General features: G+C 50.7%; 1 protein-coding gene across 1 annotated transcript in view; it reads right to left on the bottom strand.

Moving 5' to 3' along the window:
* LOC144950519 (putative helicase with zinc finger domain) overlaps positions 1-22,931 on the bottom strand; it is a 110,860-nt gene extending 87,929 nt beyond the window's left edge. Inside the window, exons 1-2 of the mRNA XM_078880657.1 lie at positions 22,716-22,931; positions 668-977 (exon numbers count right to left, since the gene is read on the bottom strand). Of these exons, the coding sequence (XP_078736783.1) occupies positions 668-922 (255 nt within the window). The 5' untranslated portion in view covers positions 923-977; positions 22,716-22,931. The remainder of the gene's footprint in view (positions 1-667; positions 978-22,715) is intronic.
* Between the last annotated feature and the right edge of the window lie 200 nt (positions 22,932-23,131).

Here is a 23,131-nt window from a genome sequence, read left to right as displayed (position 1 = left end):
GAAAAAAATCACCGTTTATCGTGAAAAAAATCACCGTTAATCGTGAAAAAAATCACCGTTTATCGTGAAAAAAATCACCTTCATCGTGAAAAAAATCACCGTTTATCGTGAAAAAAATCACCGTTTATCGTGAAAAAAATCACCGTTAATCGTGAAAAAAATCACCGTTTATCGTGAAAAAAATCACCTTCATCGTGAAAAAAATCACCGTTTATCGTGAAAAAAATCACCGTTTATCGTGAAAAAAATCACCTTTATCGTGAAAAAAATCACCGTTTATCGTGAAAAAAATCACCTTCATCGTGAAAAAAATCACCGTTTATCGTGAAAAAAATCACCGTTTATCGTGAAAAAAATCACCTTTATCGTGAAAAAAATCACCGTTTATCGTGAAAAAAATCACCTTCATCGTTAAAAAAATCACCTTCATCGTGAACAAAAATCACCTTCATCGTTAAAAAAATCACCTTCATCGTGAAAAAAATCACCTTTATCGTGAAAAAAATCACCTTCATCGTGAACAAAAATCACTGTTTATCGTGAAAAAACCACCGCTTATCGTGAATAACATCGGTCGCGAGAGCCTACGACGCGCCAAACCGATGGTGGTAACCAGTCGTGCCGCGCCAACTCATCACCCCCCCACCCCCCCCCCCCCCCCGCCAACCTGCAGGTGCCCGCCAGCCATCGTCTTGAAGTCGAAGACGATCGCTTTGTCGTCCGCAGCCATCAAGGCCAGGGAAGCGGCCGCCGCGGAGGAGAGAACGGGCGACGCCGGCGGCGGGGGGCTGCCGCCGCCGCTGCCGCCGCCACCACCACCGCCTCCGTGGCCTCCGTGGCCCCCGTGTCCCCGGGCCCCCCGCTGGCTGTCTCCCCAGCACGCCGCCGCCCGGCCAGCGCGGGCCGAGAGCCGGTGCGCCATCGCGGGGCGGGGTCACACGCCGGACCCTCCACCCCAGAAGCGAACACGCGCGACCCTGGAGGGGAGGCAGGGAGGGTGGTGGTGGTGGGGGGGGGAGGGTAGGGGGGGGCAGCACGTTCAAGTTCAAGTTCATTTATTAGGTATAGCCCCGTGAGCCATTCGGCTCTTGAATCGGGTGCAACCGCAACAAACAAAAAAATTAACAAAAAAACATCTTAAAGTGAATATGTGACCGAGTGCAAACAGATAATCCAAGAAAAGACAGCAAAATATTGCAGGAAAAAACACCGTACACCAACGCAGTGTGCAAGAATCCAAGTGAGGGCAGCAAGTCAGGGCGGCGAGAGGGCAGCATGGTGGGCAGCTTCGAGGCCTCTCTACAAAACTCTGGCCCCGAGACTTCATCTCCCGTGGCTCGTGGGCCAGATAAGGCCGGCGAGTTAATTTCGTACGGCCCATGGGCCAGATGAAGTCTTCTACTTCATCATGTAACATGGTCTATGGGCCAGATGAAGTCCACTACTTCATCATGTAACATGGTCTATGGGCCAGATGAAGTCCACTACTTCATCATGTAACATGGTCTATGGGCCAGATGAAGTCCTCTACTTCATCATGTAACATGGTCTATGGGCCAGATGAAGTCCACTACTTCATCATGTAACATGGTCTATGGGCCAGATGAAGTCCACTACTTCATCATGTAACATGGTCTATGGGCCAGATGAAGTCCACTACTTCATCATGTAACATGGTCTATGGGCCAGATGAAGTCCTCTACTTCATCATGTAACATGGTCTATGGGCCAGATGAAGTCTTCTACTTCATCATGTAACATGGTCTATGGGCCAGATGAAGTCCACTACTTCATCATGTAACATGGTCTATGGGCCAGATGAAGTCCACTACTTCATCATGTAACATGGTCTATGGGCCAGATGAAGTCCACTACTTCATCATGTAACATGGTCTATGGGCCAGATGAAGTCCTCTACTTCATCATGTAACATGGTCTATGGGCCAGATGAAGTCTTCTACTTCATCATGTAACATGGTCTATGGGCCAGATGAAGTCCACTACTTCATCATGTAACATGGTCTATGGGCCAGATGAAGTCCACTACTTCATCATGTAACATGGTCTATGGGCCAGATGAAGTCCTCTACTTCATCATGTAACATGGTCTATGGGCCAGATGAAGTCCACTACTTCATCATGTAACATGGTCTATGGGCCAGATGAAGTCCTCTACTTCATCATGTAACATGGTCTATGGGCCAGATGAAGTCTTCTACTTCATCATGTAACATGGTCTATGGGCCAGATGAAGTCCACTACTTCATCATGTAACATGGTCTATGGGCCAGATGAAGTCCTCTACTTCATCATGTAACATGGTCTATGGGCCAGATGAAGTCTTCTACTTCATCATGTAACATGGTCTATGGGCCAGATGAAGTCCTCTACTTCATCATGTAACATGGTCTATGGGCCAGATGAAGTCTTCTACTTCATCATGTAACATGGTCTATGGGCCAGATGAAGTCCACTACTTCATCATGTAACATGGTCTATGGGCCAGATGAAGTCCACTACTTCATCATGTAACATGGTCTATGGGCCAGATGAAGTCCACTACTTCATCATGTAACATGGTCTATGGGCCAGATGAAGTCCTCTACTTCATCATGTAACATGGTCTATGGGCCAGATGAAGTCTTCTACTTCATCATGTAACATGGTCTATGGGCCAGATGAAGTCCACTACTTCATCATGTAACATGGTCTATGGGCCAGATGAAGTCCACTACTTCATCATGTAACATGGTCTATGGGCCAGATGAAGTCCTCTACTTCATCATGTAACATGGTCTATGGGCCAGATGAAGTCCACTACTTCATCATGTAACATGGTCTATGGGCCAGATGAAGTCCTCTACTTCATCATGTAACATGGTCTATGGGCCAGATGAAGTCTTCTACTTCATCATGTAACATGGTCTATGGGCCAGATGAAGTCCTCTACTTCATCATGTAACATGGTCTATGGGCCAGATGAAGTCCTCTACTTCATCATGTAACATGGTCTATGGGCCAGATGAAGTCCTCTACTTCATCATGTAACATGGTCTATGGGCCAGATGAAGTCCTCTACTTCATCATGTAACATGGTCTATGGGCCAGATGAAGTCCTCTACTTCATCATGTAACATGGTCTATGGGCCAGATGAAGTCCACTACTTCATCATGTAACATGGTCTATGGACCAGATGAAGTCCACTACTTCATCATGTAACATGGTCTATGGGCCAGATAAGGCCCATGACTTAATTTCATACAGCCCATGGGCTAGATAAAGCCCACTACTTAATTTCATACAGCCCATGGGCTAGATAAGGCCCACTACTTCATTTCACATGGCAATCGGGCCAGATACGGCCAATTAATTCATTGCACATGGCCCATGGGCCATACAAGGCCCACAAGTTCATTTCACACGGCCCACAACGCCCCGCGCAATCCGAGAACGGTCAAACCACCCCCCGCAGTTGTGGAAGGCGTGGAGAGGCCCTCACCCAGCAGTGGATAGACCAAGGGGCTGTGCGTGTGCAGCGTCGTGGAAAGACACACGTACACGTCCATTAAGAGGTGTACTGCCGCATGCAGCGGCCTTGGATCAAACACAAACTCCCACCACCAGGCAGCCACCACCAAGCTCAAGAAGCATTAACTTATAATCCTTGACATTTGATTGGACGCGTTGCACATGCGCAAGTGGGACTGTGAATATGAGAATCAGATAGGCAATGCCGAGCCGCTGCCACCGCTGGCTGCGATCAAGGATTCAAGTCACGGTTTGTCGGCTGCCCTTGGTTAGAACGGGGTAACTACAGGTGGAGCGAGCTTATGAAGGTCTCAGCCAGGTCACCGTTGACTCGGACAGAGAGCCGTAGTTTTCGCGAAGGCACATAGACTGACGTGGAGCAGAGGTCGGGTATCGGGTAGGGTACGGGTACCCGTTTGCGACCCTGGTGCGGCCGGGTACGGGTAAGGGTAAGGAATCAAAACCCGTTTGCGACCTCTGACATGGAGACCCACGCACTCATGCGGAGACCCACAGAGACCCACAGAGACACACAGAGACCCACAGAGACCCACAGAGACACACAGAGACCCACAGAGACACAGAGACCCACAGAGACACACAGAGACCCACAGAGACACACAGAGACCCACAGAGACCCACAGAGACCCACACACTCATGCGGAGACCCACAGAGACACACAGAGACCCACAGAGACCCACAGAGACACACAGAGACCCACGCACTCATGCGGAGACCCACAGAGACCCACAGAGACCCACAGAGACACACAGAGACACACAGAGACACACAGAGACCCACACACTCATGCGGAGACACACAGAGACCCACAGAGACCCACAGAGACACACAGAGACCCACAGAGACACACAGAGACCCACAGAGACACACAGAGACACACAGAGACCCTCAGAGACCCACGCACTCATGCGGAGACCCACAGAGACCCACAGAGACCCACAGAGACCCACAGAGACACACAGAGACCCACACACTCATGCGGAGACACACAGAGACCCACAGAGACCCACAGAGACACACAGAGACCCACAGAGACCCACAGAGACCCACACACTCATGCGGAGACCCACAGAGACACACAGAGACACACAGAGACCCACAGAGACACACAGAGACCCACAGAGACACACAGAGACACACAGAGACACACAGAGACCCACGCACTCATGCGGAGACCCACAGAGACACACAGAGACCCACACACTCATGCGGAGACACACAGAGACCCACAGAGACACACAGAGACCCACAGAGACACACAGAGACCCACAGAGACCCACAGAGACACACAGAGACACACAGAGACCCACAGAGACCCACACACTCATGCGGAGACCCACAGAGACCCACAGAGACACACAGAGACCCACACACTCATGCGGAGACCCACAGAGACCCACAGAGACCCACAGAGACCCACAGAGACCCACAGAGACACACAGAGACACACAGAGACCCACAGAGACACACAGAGACCCACAGAGACCCACACACTCACACGGAGATCCGCAGAACCACACGGGCAAAGTTGTGATTAAAACTGGGTTTTTCGATGCAGTGAGTTAATTGTCGCAGCCGAATCACCAATGACTGACTTCAGGCAATGGACCCGCCAAAATTAAATTTGGCCCCGCAACTGAATTTGGCTCATTTCCAGCGCGCGAATTAAAAATATCGGCGCGACCATTCACTTGACGGTCAGAGTGAGTGGGGCAGTGCCGCCCTCCACTGTGTGTGTGAACCAGAGGTCACGTCGTGAAGGAGGAGGAGTGGCTTGAGAGGTGGCTCTGCAATATCCGCTTCCGTGGGCCGCTCTCGAAACCGCGATGGGCTTTGCACCGCTCCGCGAGATTTACCAACGGAATCTTCGTCCGATTAAAAGCGGGGACCGGCAAAGAAAATGACGTTCAACACGACGGCTTTCGCGACCAATATCATCCATAATGTAGGTTTTGTTGGGTTAGATCACGTAAATATAGATACATAATTTAACCAGCCACCACCCGACACAGCTAATCAGTAAGGTTTGTCACGTGGCTCTCCAACACACCGGTGTGCTGTACTCGTAACCAACTGGCGTGCCGCCCTGTTTACGTGACAAACTTAACGAAAAAACTTTTTTGACAATTTTAAAAATTTCGATTGAAAGCTTTCGTGACTGCAGGGATTCATCTTCTTGGTTCTTTCGGTAAAGTCACGTAGAAGGGAAATAATAAAATAATAATAATAATTTAACATTATAAAATACAATTCTCACGACGTTTCGGCCACAACGCAAGCAGCCATCCTCAGGTGAAGAACAGGTCTGTCGGACAGCGTCTGAATGAAACACCACCAAGCTTGGCAGCGTATATTTAAGCTGGGTAAAAAGGTGTCCTCCCCTAACCCAGCTTAAATATACGCTGCCAAGCTTGGTGGTGTTCATTCAAACGCTGTCTTTCCGACAGACTTGTTCTTCACCTGAGGACGGCTGCTTGCGTTGTGGCCGAAACGTCGTGAGAATTGTATTTTATTATGTTTCATTTCCCTTCCACGTGACTTTACCGAAAGAACCAAGAAGATGAATTTTTAAAACGTGCGCATTAACAACCCACGCTGGCGGTGTCTGAACATCCCAACAAAGAGCGGACTTTTTCACCGCCGTGTAAATGGCGACTCGTACGAGTCTCAACGACGACGCGGGCCTCACGTCTACAGTCCGGCCCGCTGAGAAAAACTAAACTAAACTATAGTTTCACTTCTGGCCTACCGATTTAACGGGGAGGAGGACGCGCGCGATTCGTGCTGTGGGGGCGGTTGGGTTTTGACGGAGCTTAAAAATGTAAGCCCGTCCGGTCCCGAGGCTTTTAAAGTTTGGAGGAAACGCCGCCTCCCGCCGTCGACGGGGCCAACCACCCCATCAGCAGAAAGTGTGAACTTCTTAACGGTTCGAATAGGCTGCACCGGAACGCACGCAAGCCAACGGGCTCCCGCCCCTTACCGAAACCTCCCGTCCCCGCCACCACCACCGCCCCCCCCCCACCAGCCCGGCGATGGGGTGGTCGCGGCCGGGCACGCACGGAAGGAAGGGGTGCCGGGTAGGTTTAAAGAGCACCCCACCCACCCCCCGCTCCCGGCGGGTCGCCCCGCGCGCGCAAGTTTGCCCCGACGAGTTTATAGGTCGCGAAGTTTTCCGCGACCAGCGCAGAGACACAAACGCGACAACAGCAGAGACACAGAGACAACACGAGCAGAGTGGAACCCAGGTGCATTGTGGCTCTATTTCCCAGGTCTACGATGCGTGCCCTTGCCAGCTCGCACGGAACACGGCGTGGTGAAGTATGGTCGAAACAACCCCCGCTACCCGCACGCACACGGGGAGGCGCTCATCCAGCAGTGGATTGACACAAGGGCCCGTATAGGTGCGATGATCCGCAAGCCAGCCACGAATGTGGTGGCATGTTATCGATTACCATACTAACGCTGGATTTCATTCTCAACTTGCGGCGTGCAGTTTTTTTGCGTTACCAGAATTTCGGCCGCCTCATCTTAGCCCCTGCCTACGAAACAAATCTGGGCTCAGCCGCACGTAGGGCGTGTGTAGGCATACAGAGTAAAACACCGCGTTATGTCGCTATTTGATCACTCGTAACCGGGGCTAATTCGATAGGGCTGCGCTTTCGGCTTGCACGGCGCATTCGTAATCCGAATTTCCGTACCGAACGGTCCAATTTCGGCATTAACGTGTGGAGCGGCTAGGCCCAAGCCGCGTTCTACCAGCATTGAAGCCCCCAGTGCAGTGCCTTCACCGGCCTCTGGATATTATTCTGCAGACACCGCTGTCAGCGGTGAAGTGCCCCACATCAATTCTAGATTTGAAGATTTCGCGACTGCAAGGATTCATATTCTTAGGTTTTTTTCGGTAAAGATGTACTTGATACAGCTATCGTGCTGTGACGGTTCCACCTGAAGACGGAAGCTTGTGTTGCCTCCGAAACGTCGTGATTTTTATTTTATTTTTATTTTACTTTTATTAATTTTAATTTTTATCAACGTGACTTTACCGAAAAAGAATATGCCCCACATCAGCTGATGTCGCCGGACGGCGCGTAACGTGGTGTACAGGCGTCGAGTAACGTGGCCTTTAAGTGAAACATTTATTAAGTGAAACACGTGAAGTGTAAGTTAGTGTCATTAGGTGTTTAAGTGATAATTTAGTGACAAAGTGAACAGAGTACAGTAAGTGCATATTAAGTGCATTAAGCACTCCTCCACAACCTCCGTCACCTTCCACATGGAACCTACCACATCCTCCTCCTTCGCCTGGAGTGCTGATTACCGTCGGTAAATGTTGCTTTTGTGGAAACTTATTTCGGGAAAAAATGTATTGGGGCAGGAGGCACTAGGGAAGTCCCATTGTACATCGCTCAGAATATTGGACAATTCGGCAAGGCCAGAGCCCCATATGTGTCGAACAAACAAGGGTTCAATTTAGATTTAAAGCTTTCGTGACTGCAGGGATTCATCTTCTTGGTTCTTTCGGTAAAGTCACGTAGAAGGGAAATAATACATGAATAAAAATAAAACATGTCCTCAGGACGGCGGCTTGCGTTGTAGCCGAAACGTCGTGAGAATTTTTTTATTATGTTTTATTTTTATTATTTTATTATTTCCCTTCTACATGACTTTGCCGAAAGAACCAAGAAGTAAAAAACAAGGGTTCACTCAGTTCAACAAGTGGTAGGCTTTCGCCACCAATATCATCCACAATAGATGTTTTACGGGTTAGATCGCGTAAATATATAAATGTGTCGTTGAACCCGCCACCACCCGACACAGCCAACTAGTAAGGTTTGTCGCATAAACGGAATGTGCCAACTCGTTACTAGTACAACACTAGTGTATAGTGTAATGTAAAGTAGTGTAGTGTATAGCAGTGTAGTGTATAGTATTGTATAGTGTAGTGTATAGTAGTGTAGTGTATAGTAGTGTATAGTAGTGTAGTGTATAGTGTAGTGTATAGTAGTGTAGTGTATAGTGTAGTGTATAGTAGTGTAGTGTATAGTAGTGTAGTGTATAGTGTAGTGTATAGTGTAGTGTATAGTGTAGTGTATAGTGTATAGTAGTGTAGTGTATAGTGTAGTGTGTAGTGTATAGTATTGTAGTGTATAGTGTAGTGTATAGTGTATAGTATTGTAGTGTATAGTGTAGTGTATAGTGTAGTGTATAGTGTAGTGTATAGTGTAGTGTATAGTATCGTGTATAGTGAAGTGTATAGTAGTGTAGTGTATAGTAGTGTAGTGTATAGTAGTGTAGTGTATAGTAGTGTAGTGTATAGTATCGTGTATAGTGTAGTGTATAGTAGTGTAGTGTATAGTATAGTAGTGTATAGTATCGTGTATAGTAGTGTATAGTAGTGTAGTGTATAGTAGTGTAGTGTATAGTAGAGTAGTGTATAGTATAGTGTAGTGTATAGTGTAGTGTATAGTGTAGTATACTAATACAGCACACCTCCGTGTTGGAGAGCCAAGCCACAACATTTACAATCTGAGCACGACCTTTCGCCAATAATTACAACCAGCGTCATCAGGCGACAGCCAGATTTGTGGAGAAGTCCACCTGTTTCACTGTATGGTTTTAAGGGGGGGGGGGGGCATGAAGGGGGATCAACAATTATTTGAAAGCGGCAGGATCAACTGTTTACCCCCACAGAGGGAAGTGGGGGTCCCACTTTCTCGAACTTTTTCCTCTCAGGCCTTCTGAAAGGATCTTTTGTAATTTAGTTGACGGACAAATCCGAGCTTGTATAATAGCATACAGTGTACAGAGCGTTGAGATGTTTCATTGTCAAAATTGCGCATTATAAAATAACGAGCTTTACTACAGCGGCTTCGCCCGAGACTTGGATTCTTGTCTTGGATTAATACACGGCCTACGCGGAGGGTTGGAGGGGGGATGTGTGACATCAGCGGGCACACTGCGGGTGACATCACAGATGTGACGCTGTGCCAAATATATCCATTATTGCCCCCCCTCCCAAAATACAAAAGTCTATTTTTATATGTTTTGCATTGTGTACAGTCTGGAAGCTACTCACATGCCAAATTTCAAGTTTGTTGCATGTTGGGAAGTATGCTAAACATTTCCAACAGACACACATATTCACAAATTTCCCTTTTTTTATATATATAGAAAGAAAATATTATTATGGTGGTGGTGTGAGCGTGGTAGTTCTCTTTTGTAATATATCTCGTGTGTGCTAGAGAGTGACTCCTGACTTCTTACGAACGAGTTGGGTTCCAGAGGTCTACGTGTAAAACTTCCAGAGGTCTGTTCGTAAGTCGATTTGTTCGCAAGTCCAACTTTACGGCTGTCGATTACAAACATGTTGTAAGGCGTGTGCACATAAACACGGGGGAATGGTTTTAAAAGCTGTATATCCTGTAAGGTGTAGATGCCACTGGTTCTTTATGTTCTGCCGATGTAGATGTCACTGCTTCTTCTTCAGGTTCTGCATATATAGATATGCCACTGGTTCTTCACATTTCACAGATGTAGGCACCATTGGTTCTTCATGTTCTGTAGATGCAGATGCCACTGGTTCTTCACGTTCTGCAGATGTAGATGCCACTGGTTATTCACGTTCTGCAGATGTAGATGCCACTGTTTCTTCACGTTCTGCAGATGTAGATGCCACTGGTTCTTCACATTCCAAAGATGTAGACGCCACTGGTTCTTCATGTTCTGCAGATGTAGATGTCATTGGTTCTTCACGTTCCGCAGATGTAGATGCCACTGAATCTTCATGGTCTGCAGATGTAGATGCCACTGGTTCTTCACATTCCAAAGATGTAGACACCACTGGTTCTTCACGTTCTGCAGATGTAGATGTCATTGGTTCTTCACATTCTGCAGATGTAGATGCCACTGGTTCTTCACGTTCTGCAGATGTAGATGCCACTGGTTATTCACGTTCTGCATATGTAGATGCCACTGGTTATTCACGTTCTGCAGATGTAGATGCCACTGGTTCATCACGTTCTGCAGATGTAGATGCCACTGGTTCTTCACATTCCACAGATGTAGACGCCACTGGTTCTTCATGTTCTGCAGATGTAGATGTCACTGGTTCTTCACGTTCTGCAGATGTAGATGTCACTGGTTCTTCACGTTCTGAAGATGTAGAAGCCACTGGTTCTTCATGTTCTGCAGATGTAGATGCCACCGGTTATTCACGTTCTGCAGATGTAGATGCCACTGTTTCTTCACGTTCTGCAGATGTAGATGCCACTGGTTCTTCACGTTCTGCAGATGCAGATGCCATTGGTTATTCACGTTCTGCAGATGTAGATGCCACTGGTTCTTCACGTTCTGCAGATGTAGATGCCACTGGTTCTTCACGTTCTGCATATGTAGATGCCACTGGTTCTTCACATTCCACAGATGTAAACGCCACTGGTTCTTCACATTCCACAGATGTAGACACCACTGGTTCTTCACGTTCTGCAGATGTAGATGTCAATGGTTCTTCACGTTCTGCAGATGCAGATGCCACTGGTTATTCACGTTCTGCAGATGTAGATGCCACTGGTTCTTCACGTTCTGCAGATGTAGATGCCACTGGTTCTTCACATTCCACAGATGTAGTCGCCACTGGTTCTTCATGTTCTGCAGATGTAGATGTCACTGGTTCTTCACGTTCTGCAGATGTAGATGTCACTGGTTCTTCACGTTCTGCAGATGTAGATGCCACTGGTTCTTCACGTTCTGCAGATGTAGATGCCACTGGTTATTCACGTTCTGCAGATATAGATGCCACTGGTTCGTCGCATTCTGCAGATGTAGATTCCACTGGTTCTTCACATTCCACAGATGTAGACGCCACTGGTTCTTCATGTTCTGCAGATGTAGATGCCACTGGTTCTTCACATTTCACAGATGTAGACGACACTGGTTCTTCATATGTAGATGCCACTGGTTCTTCACGTTCTGCAGATGGAGATGCCACTGGTTCTTAATGTTCTGCAGTTGTAGATGCCACTGGTTCTTCACATTCCACAGATGTAGACGCCACTGGTTCTTCATGTTCTGCAGATGTAGATGCCACCACCGCCATCTATTGCGCGGCGGTTGAACTTACGATTCTCGGTCCGGACATGCAACTGGACATACCGACAGGTTTGTTCGTATCTCTGAAACCTCTTAAGTTGAACGTTCGTAAGTAGAGGAGTCCCTGTATTTTCACACTTAGCAATCGTGGCCGTTGCATCACTCCTGTAATAACATCGTCGTCAGTCGTGGTATATCCGCTGCTGGGTGAAAGCATCGCCTTTAAATGTATTTCCTGTTTAAAGCGCTATCAAATGAAAACAAACCGCAATGTTACATTATTTACGATTTCTGAATGACACAAAGCACAAACATGTTGATGGCGAAATTATGATTTGAAGCTTTCGTGACTACAGGAATCCATACTCTTTGGTTCTTTCGGTAAAGTCACGTGGGTAGAAAATAAAATAAATCACGACGTTTCGATCGCAACACAAGCGTCTGTCATGGGCGCAACACAAACGTTGTGATTTATTTTATACCTACGTGACTTTACCGAAAGAAACAAACATTGTTTATGGGGCACTGAAAAATCGACATTTTTGGGGTCGTTAAAATAAAAAAACTCGGATTTTCTGATTTCTCCTTTTGTTTGTCCTAAAAGCTGCCTATGTACCAAATTTCAGATTTCTTCGACGTTGTCGGGAAGTACCCGGCAGGTTTTTGAGACATACATACCCACAGATTCAGGTGTTTATTTACATCGAAGATATTGTTGTGACGTACGTTGGTTTTCACTTCAGCCGCTACTATTATTGCATCACTATCGTAGTAATCGCTATACGTTCGCGTAATTAAATGTACACCTCCTCTTGCAAACGTGGTACCGCTATTACCATGTGTTATATTACACGCGGCCCTTGGTCAATGCACTGCTCGCCGTGGCCTCCACCCTTTGCCGTGCGCAGGTTGGCGACGGCACAGAGCGTGGATGCGGGGAGCGTAGTTGTTGTTGTTTGACCTGCATCCCACTGGGATGTTTGCACACAGCGTTGGTGTACACGGTGTTTTTTCTGCAATATTTAGCTGTCTTTTCTTGGATTTTCTGTTTGCACTTAGTCACATATTCACTTTAAGATGTTTTTTGTTCGTGTTTTAGTTTTTTTGTTTGTTACGGTTGCACCCGATTCAAGAGCCGAATGGCTCACAGGGCTATACCTAATAAATGAACTTGAACTTGAGGTTCTTTTGTTTCAGGCACTCTTCTCTCGCTTCTGCTCCCACGATTACTGCGGTACATCTTTCGTCATCACGAGCGGCTGTTATCAACGACAATGCTCGTCGCCAAATCACCGAAACAGCGGCGGGATCTCGTCGGATCTCGTAAGCTCAGCGGGGTTTCCGAGCCTCTGTGGATAGCGAGTTCCCAAACGCCGTGCGTAAACAGGTTGTTGTCGTTACAGGCAGGCCAAGGTGGGGGCGACGGTATATAAAAGCAACAAAAGGTGCCCGACGTCAAATCCAACCCAACGTTGGAACTGCACCCGCCGTCACACGCCTCGCGAAGCCCGCCTTTCGCCAACCCGCAGCGGCCAGAGTGGTGAAGTATGGTCAGGTAACACCCATTACCTTGTGCGGCGCGGGGAAGGCCCCTCGTCCGGCAATGGACCGGCAAAAGCGGCCGTCGCCACGCGCGTTGATAATAATACTACTCACATTCCGATTTAAAGCTTTCGTGACTGCAGGGATTCATCTTCTTGGTTCTTTCGGTAAAGTCACGTAGAAGGAAAATAATAAAAATAAAACATAATAAAAATAATTCTCACGACGTTTCGGCCACAACGCAAGCAGCCGTCCTCAGGTGAAGAACAGGTCTGTCGAGAAGACAGCGTCTGACTCTGTCTTCTCGACAGACCTGTTCTTCCCGACAGACCTGTTCTTCACCTGAGGACGGCTGCTTGCGTTGTGGCCGAAACGTCGTGAGAATTATTTTATTATGTTTTATTTTTATTATTTTATTATTTACATTCTACGTGACTTTACCGAAAGAACCAAGAAGACTACTCACATCATTATTATCGTAATAATAAAGCGGACACACACAATGACAAAGATTCTCCCCTATAGCCGGAATAGGCTGTTGGGGCCAAGTGCTGTTCGCGAGCACCTCTAAAGGCCGGCAAACGGCACACGAGGGGGTGTGGGTGGCCGGCACCACACCCGTTTACACTGCACCGGGTACGCATTTGAGGCCGAGTCGACCTAGGGGAGGCCCAGGACCGGTTCAGACAATCGTTGACCAGCGTTGCCCGTGAACGGGAATCGAACTCGTGCCGCCGGGTTGACAAGGCGGCGCGCTAACCGCTACGCTGTAAAAATAGTAACATTATTATAATAAAGCGGACACGCGCACAAACCAGAACTTAATTTCTCACTGAATATTTTCCGGGTCGCCGGTACGCCGCGGATTAGGCGGCACGTGACGATTCGTAGCCACAGCCAAAGCGAGGAGGAGTATACTCGACGCGATATGCCGGGGTGTGGAAAATATTTAAATTCTTGTTGCGGATCGCTGGCCGAGATGAGACTCCGACTCGAATGAATCCCAGTGCACAGCTTAGGAACGCCGCTCACACATCACCACAACCCCGAACTGACCGGCGTGGTGAGGTATGGCCAAACATTTCGATTTAAAACTTTCGTGACTGCAGGGATTCATCTTATTGGTTCTTTCGGTAAAGTCACGTAGAAGGGAAATAATAAAATAATAAAAATAAAACATTATAAAATTATTCTCACGACGTTTCGGCCACAACGCAAGCAGCCGTCCTCAGGTGAAGAACAGGTCTGTCGGGAAGACAGCGTCTGAATGGCCAAACAACCCACGTGACCAACACAGCCCCCCTACCCACCGCCCCCCACCCTGCATCCAGCAATGGATTACCCGGCTGATGCTGTCGAGAAATCAATGAATTAATAAATACACCTTCGGTAAATCCACTGCTGGATATGGGCTTGCCGACACCATGCGGGTGGGAATGGTTTGACCGGGCTTTAAACCGATGGGCAGTCCGGTTCAGCGAAAGCAGGGAGCGCAGCAGCAGACGCGACAGCGCAGAAGTGCAGTACAACAATGTTGGCGCCAAGAAGGCAGGCAAACACGCCTGTGTTGGTACATGGAACTGCCGGCAACAATCAACGGCCACAACGGTAGTCGTGTTTAGTCGCGATATCGTTCCATCACCTCTCGTCTGTGTCACCACAACCACCCTCACAACCTGCTAACCCTCACCACAACACCTCACCCTCACCACAACACATACTAACCCTCACGACAACACCTACTAACCCTCAGCCCAACTCCTGCTAACCCTCACCACAACACCTCACCCTCACCACAACACATACTAACCCTCACGACAACACCTACTAACCCTCAGCCCAACTCCTGCTAACCCTCACCACAACACCTCACCCTCACCACAACACCTAACCATCACAACACCTGCTAACACTCACCACAACACCTAACCCTCATCACAACACCTACTAACCCTCACCACAACACCTCACCCTCACCACAACACCTGCTAACCCTCACACTTGCTCACCCTCACCGCAACACCTAACTCACCACAACTCCTGCTAGCCCTCACACTTGCTAACCCTCAAACTTGCCAACCCTCACCACAACACCTAACCCTCACCACAACTCCTGCGAACCCTCACCACAACACCTCACCCTCACCACAACACCTCACCCTCACCACAACACCTACTAACCCTCACCACAACACCTCACCCTCACCACAACACCTGCTAGCCCTCACACCTGTTAACACTCACCACAACACCTCACCCTCACCACAACACCTCACCCTCACCACAACACCTCACCCTCACCACAACACCTCACCCTCACCACAACACCTCACCCTCACCACAACACCTAACCCTCACCACAACACCTCACCCTCACCACAACACCTAACCCTCACCACAACACCTAACCCTCACCACAACACCTCACCCTCACCACAACACCTCACCCTCACCACAACACCTCACCCTCACCACAACACCTCACCCTCACCACAACACCTAACCCTCACCACAACACCTAACCCTCACCACAACACCTCACCCTCACCACAACACCTCACCCTCACCACAACACCTAACCCTCACCACACACCCACCCCCCACACACCCACCCCACCACACCCTCACCCTCACCACAACACCTCACCCTCACCACAACACCTCACCCCCACCACCACACCCACCCACACCACCACACCCCACCCCACCCACACCCACCACCCACCCCCCCACCCACACCCACCCCACCACACACCTCACCCCACCACAACACCTCACCCCACCACACCCACCACACCTCACCACAACACCTCACCCTCACCACAACACCTCACCCTCACCACAACACCTCACCCTCACCACAACACCTCACCCTCACCACAACACCTCACCCTCACCACAACACCTCACCCTCACCACAACACCTCACCCTCACCACAACACCTCACCCTCACCACAACACCTCACCACAACACCTCACCCTCACCACAACACCTCACCCTCACCACAACACCTCACCCTCACCACAACACCTCACCCTCACCACAACACCTCACCCTCACCACAACACCTCACCCTCACCACAACACCTCACCCTCACCACAACACCTCACCCTCACCACAACACCTCACCCTCACCACAACACCTCACCCTCACCACAACACCTCACCCTCACCACAACACCTCACCCTCACCACAACACCTCACCCTCACCACAACACCTCACCCTCACCACAACACCTCACCCTCACCACAACACCTCACCCTCACCACAACACCTCACCCTCACCACAACACCTCACCCTCACCACAACACCTCACCCTCACCACAACACCTCACCCTCACCACAACACCTCACCCTCACCACAACACCTCACCCTCACCACAACACCTCACCCTCACCACAACACCTCACCCTCACCACAACACCTCACCCTCACCACAACACCTCACCCTCACCACAACACCTCACCCTCACCACAACACCTCACCCTCACCACAACACCTCACCCTCACCACAACACCTCACCCTCACCACAACACCTCACCCTCACCACAACACCTCACCCTCACCACAACACCTCACCCTCACCACAACACCTCACCCTCACCACAACACCTCACCCTCACCACAACACCTCACCCTCACCACAACACCTCACCCTCACCACAACACCTCACCCTCACCACAACACCTCACCCTCACCACAACACCTCACCCTCACCACAACACCTCACCCTCACCACAACACCTCACCCTCACCACAACACCTCACCCTCACCACAACACCTCACCCTCACCACAACACCTCACCCTCACCACAACACCTCACCCTCACCACAACACCTCACCACAACACCTCACCCTCACCACAACACCTCACCCTCACCACAACACCTCACCCTCACCACAACACCTCACCCTCACCACAACACCTCACCCTCACCACAACACCTCACCCTCACCACAACACCTGCTAGCCCTCACACCTGTTAACACTCACCACAACACCTCACCCTCACCACAACACCTCACCCTCACCACAACACCTCACCCTCACCACAACACCTCACCCTCACCACAACACCTAACCCTCACCACAACACCTCACCCTCACCACAACACCTCACCCTCACCACAACACCTCACCCTCACCACAACACCTAACCCTCACCACAACACCTAACCCTCACCACAACACCTCACCCTCACCACAACACCTCACCCTCACCACAACACCTCACCCTCACCACAACACCTCACCCTCACCACAACACCTAACCCTCACCACAACACCTAACCCTCACCACAACACCTCACCCTCACCACAACACCTCACCCTCACCACAACACCTAACCCTCACCACAACACCTCACCCTCACCACAACACCTCACCCTCACCACAACACCTCACCCTCACCACAACACCTCACCCTCACCACAACACCTCACCCTCACCACAACACCTCACCCTCACCACAACACCTCACCCTCACCACAACACCTCACCCTCACCACAACACCTCACCCTCACCACAACACCTCACCACAACACCTAACCCTCACCACAACACCTCACCCTCACCACAACACCTCACCCTCACCACAACACCTCACCCTCACCACAACACCTCACCCTCACCACAACACCTAACCCTCATCACAACCCCTGCTAGCCCTCACACCTGCTAACACTCACCACAAGACCTAATAACCCTCCCGCCTGCTAACACTCACCACAACTCCTGCTAACACTCACCACAACACCTAACCATCACCACAACACCTGCTAGCCCTCACACCTGCTAACACTCACCACAAGACCTAATAACCCTCCCGCCTGCTAACACTCACCACAACACCTAACCATCACCACAACACCTGCTAGCCCTCACACCTGCTAACACTCACCACAAGACCTAATAACCCTCCCGCCTGCTAACACTCACCACAACACCTAACACTCACCACAACACCTGATAACCCTCACCCCTGCTAACCCTCACCACAACTAACCCTCACCACAACACCTGCTAGCCCTCACCCCCACACCTGCTAACCCTGACCACAACACAACCACCACACACCTCAATCTCACCACACCTAACCCTCACCACACACCTTACCCTCACCACAACACCTAACTCTCACCACAACACAACCACCACCACACCTCACCCTCACCACAACATCACCTGCTAACCCTCACCACAACACAACCACCACACACCTCACTCTCACCACACCTAACCCTCACCACACCCCTCACCCTCACCACAACACCTAACTCTCACCACACCTAACCCTCACCACACCCCTCACCCTCACCACAACACCTAACTCTCACCACACCTAACCCTCACCACACACCTCACCCTCACCACAACACCTAACTCTCACCAAAACACAACCACCACCACACCTCACCCTCACCACAACATCACCTGCTAACTCTCACCACAACCACTCTCACCACAACACAACCACCACACCCCTCACCCTCACCACAACATCACCTGCTAACCCTCACCACAACACAACCACCAGCACACCTCACCCTCACCACAACAACACCTAACTCTCACCACAACACAACCACCACCACACCTCACCCTCACCACAACAACACCTGCTAACTCTCACCACAACCACTCTCACCACAACACAACCACCACACACCTCACCCTCACCACCACACCTGCTAACCCACACCACAACCACTCTCACCACAACATCACCTGCTAACCCACACCACAACCACCCTCACCACAACACAACCACCACACACCTCACCATCACCACAACATCACCTACTAACCCTCACCACAACATCACCTGCTAACCCTCACCACAACACAATCACCACCACAACTCACCCTCACCACAACATCACCTGCTAACTCTCACCACAACACAACCACCACACACCTCACCCTCACCACCACACCTGCTAACCCACACCACAACCACTCTCACCACAACATCACCTGCTAACCCACACCACAACCACCCTCACCACAACACAACCACCACACACCTAACCCTCACCACAACATCACCTACTAACCCTCACCACAACATCACCTGCTAACCCTCACCACAACACAATCACCACGACACCTCACCCTCACCACATCACCTGCTAACTCTCACCACAACACAACCACCACACACCTCACCCTCACCACAACACCTGCTAACCCTAACCACAACACAGCCACCACCACACCTGCTAACCCACACCACAACCACCCTCACCACAACACAACCAGCACCACACCTCACCCTCACCACAACATCACCTGCTAACTCTCACCACAACACAACCACCACACACCTCACCCTCACCACAACACCTGCTAACCCTAACCACAACACAGCCACCACCAATCCTGCTAACCCACACCACAACCACCCTCACCACAACACAACCAGCACCACACCTCACCCTCACCACAACATCACCTGCTAACCCTCACCACAACACAACCACCACACACCTCACTCTCACCACACCTAACCCTCACCACACCCCTCCCCCCCTCACCACAACACCTAACTCTCACCACACCTAACCCTCACCACACACCTCACCCTCACCACAACACCTAACTCTCACCAAAACACAACCACCACCACACCTCACCCTCACCACAACATCACCTGCTAACTCTCACCACAACCACTCTCACCACAACACAACCACCACACCCCTCACCCTCACCACAACATCACCTGCTAACCCTCACCACAACACAACCACCAGCACACCTCACCCTCACCACAACAACACCTAACTCTCACCACAACACAACCACCAGCACACCTCACCCTCACCACAACAACACCTAACTCTCACCACAACACAACCACCACCACACCTCACCCTCACCACAACAACACCTGCTAACTCTCACCACAACCACTCTCACCACAACACAACCACCACACACCTCACCCTCACCACCACACCTGCTAACCCACACCACAACCACTCTCACCACAACATCACCTGCTAACCCACACCACAACCACCCTCACCACAACACAACCACCACACACCTCACCCTCACCACAACATCACCTACTAACCCTCACCACAACATCACCTGCTAACCCTCACCACAACACAATCACCACCACACCTCACCCTCACCACAACATCACCTGCTAACTCTCACCACAACACAACCATCACACACCTCACCCTCACCACAACACCTGCTAATCCTAACCACAACACAGCCACCACCACACCTGCTAACCCACACCACAACCACCCTCACCACAACACAACCAGCACCACACCTCACCCTCACCACAACATCACCTGCTAACCCTCACCACAACACAACCACCACCACACCTGCTAACCCACACCACAACCACCCTCACCACAACACCTGCTAACCAACACCACAACCACCCTCACCACAACCACCCTCACCACAACCACCCTCACCACAAAACCTGCTAACCCACACCACAACCACCCTCACCACAACACCTGCTAACCAACACCACAACCACCCTCACCACAACCACCCTCACCACAACCACCCTCACCACAAAACCTGCTAACCCACACCACAACCACCCTCACCACAACCACCCTCACCACAACCACCCTCACCACAACCACCCTCACCACAAAACCTGCTAACCCACACCACAACCACCCTCACCACAACCACCCTCACCACAACACAACCACCACACACCTCACCACCACACCTGCTAACCCACACCACAACACAACCACTACCACAACCACCCTCACCACAACACAACCAGCACCACCAATAACCACGACATCAGTGGTGGTGGTGGTTGGTGAGCGGCTCCGTCTCCATCTCACCTTGCGGCCCTCATCCCCTTGACTTTAACCACAAAACGACAACTCAACAACAACCACCACCAACACAACAACCACAACAACCACTAACACGACAACCATCACAACAACCACAACAACCGCGACCAACACAACCATCACAACCACCAACATGACAACCACCAACACCAACACGACAACTACCACAACCACCAACACGACAACCATCACAACAACCGCCACCAACACAACCACCACAACAACCACCAACACGACAACCATCACAACACCACAACAACCGCCACCAACTCAACCATCACAACAACCACCAACACAACCATCACAACAACCACCACAACAACCACCAACACGACAACCATCACAACAACCGCCACCAACACAACCATCTCAACAACCACAATAACCACAACAACCACCACCACGGCAACCCATCACAACCACCACAACAACCACCACCAACACAAGCATCACAACCACAACAACCACCACCAACACAACCACCACAACAACCACCACCAACACAAGCATCACAACCACAACAACCACCACCAACACAACCACCACAACAACCACCACAACAACCACCACCAACACAAGCATCACAACCACAACAACCACCACCAACACAACCATCACAACAACCACCACCAACACAACAACAACCACCACCAACACAACCATCTCAACAACCACCACAACAACCACCAACACGACAACAACCACAACAACCACCACCAACACAACAACCACCACCAACACAACAACCACCACCAACACAACCATCTCAACAACTACAACAACCACCAACACAACCATCACAACAACCACAACAACAACCACCACCAACACAACAACCACAACAACAACCACCACCAACACAACCATCACAACCGCCGCCATTGGCCGCGAAGTGACGGTGACGTCACCGCGACGCCCCGTGCCAGGCTGGGTGCACTTTGAGGGCCACGTGCAGAGTCGAGTGCTGACAGGAGGTCACGGGACAGACCCCAGGAGATGCCACGCGGTTGGCTGGCTGAGATGCACTAAACTGTACCACCACCACAACAACAACAACCACCACAACAACCACCACAACCACCACCACAACAACCACCACCACAAACCACCAACAACCATCACCAACAACAACCACCACAACAACAACCACCACAACAACCACAACAACCACCGCAACAACCTCGACAGTGGTGGTGGTGGCAGAGCGGCCCAGTCTCCCCCCCCCCTTTTTTACTTCACAACTCAACAACAAAAGCACCACCAACAACCACAACAACCACCACCACAACCACCACCACAACCACCACCACCACAACAACCACCACAACAACCACCACAACAACCACCACCACCACAACAACCACCACCAACGACGGCCTCAACACATTAAGCGTCCACCACCACCCCCCACCTCGTCCACCTCAAACCAACCCCACTACCCCAACAACAACAACCAACAACAACAACCAACAACAACAACCAACAACAACAACAACCCAAAGCGAGTACCACAACCACGTTAGGGGGTGTGTGGGGGGCTCCATAAGCGGCCCCCCACCCCGCGCCGCCGTCGTCTTTTGCTGCGGCGCAGTCGAGGAAGGGGGTGGGTGGTGTGGGGTGGTGGGTGGGTGGGAGAGGCGAGCAAGCAACACGCAACCTGTTCGCTAGACTTCCTCCTCCTCCTCCTGCCTCACTCCTTCTCGGCCGTCGTCTTCAGCGCGACATCTTCACCATCGTCATCGTCAGCATCACATTCTTCAACCGCTGCTGCTGCTGCCGCTGCCGCCGCCGCTGCTGCTGCTGCTACTGCTGCCCCCAAAGCGACCCCCGCGCGCAATGCGAGACGGGCCAGGGGCATCTCCCGGCGTGCGCCGCGCGAGCGCCGCTTGTCGACTTCCCGTAGGCTCAGAGCGGTGGGGGCGCAGCGCGCGTAGCTCCGCCCACTTCGCCCTCGCCCCACCCCCATCAACCCCCACCCCCATCAACCCCCCCACCCCCACAAGCCCACCCCATCAACCCCCACCCCCATCAACCCCCACCCCCCATCAACCCCCACCCCCCATCAACCCCACC

The sequence above is a fragment of the Lampetra fluviatilis genome, chromosome 58, assembly GCF_964198595.1.
Source record: "Lampetra fluviatilis chromosome 58, kcLamFluv1.1, whole genome shotgun sequence".
In the NCBI taxonomy this organism is placed as follows: domain Eukaryota; kingdom Metazoa; phylum Chordata; class Hyperoartia; order Petromyzontiformes; family Petromyzontidae; genus Lampetra; species Lampetra fluviatilis.
The sequence above is the reverse complement of the archived record's forward strand: the minus strand, read 5'-3'. Positions and strand labels throughout refer to the sequence as shown.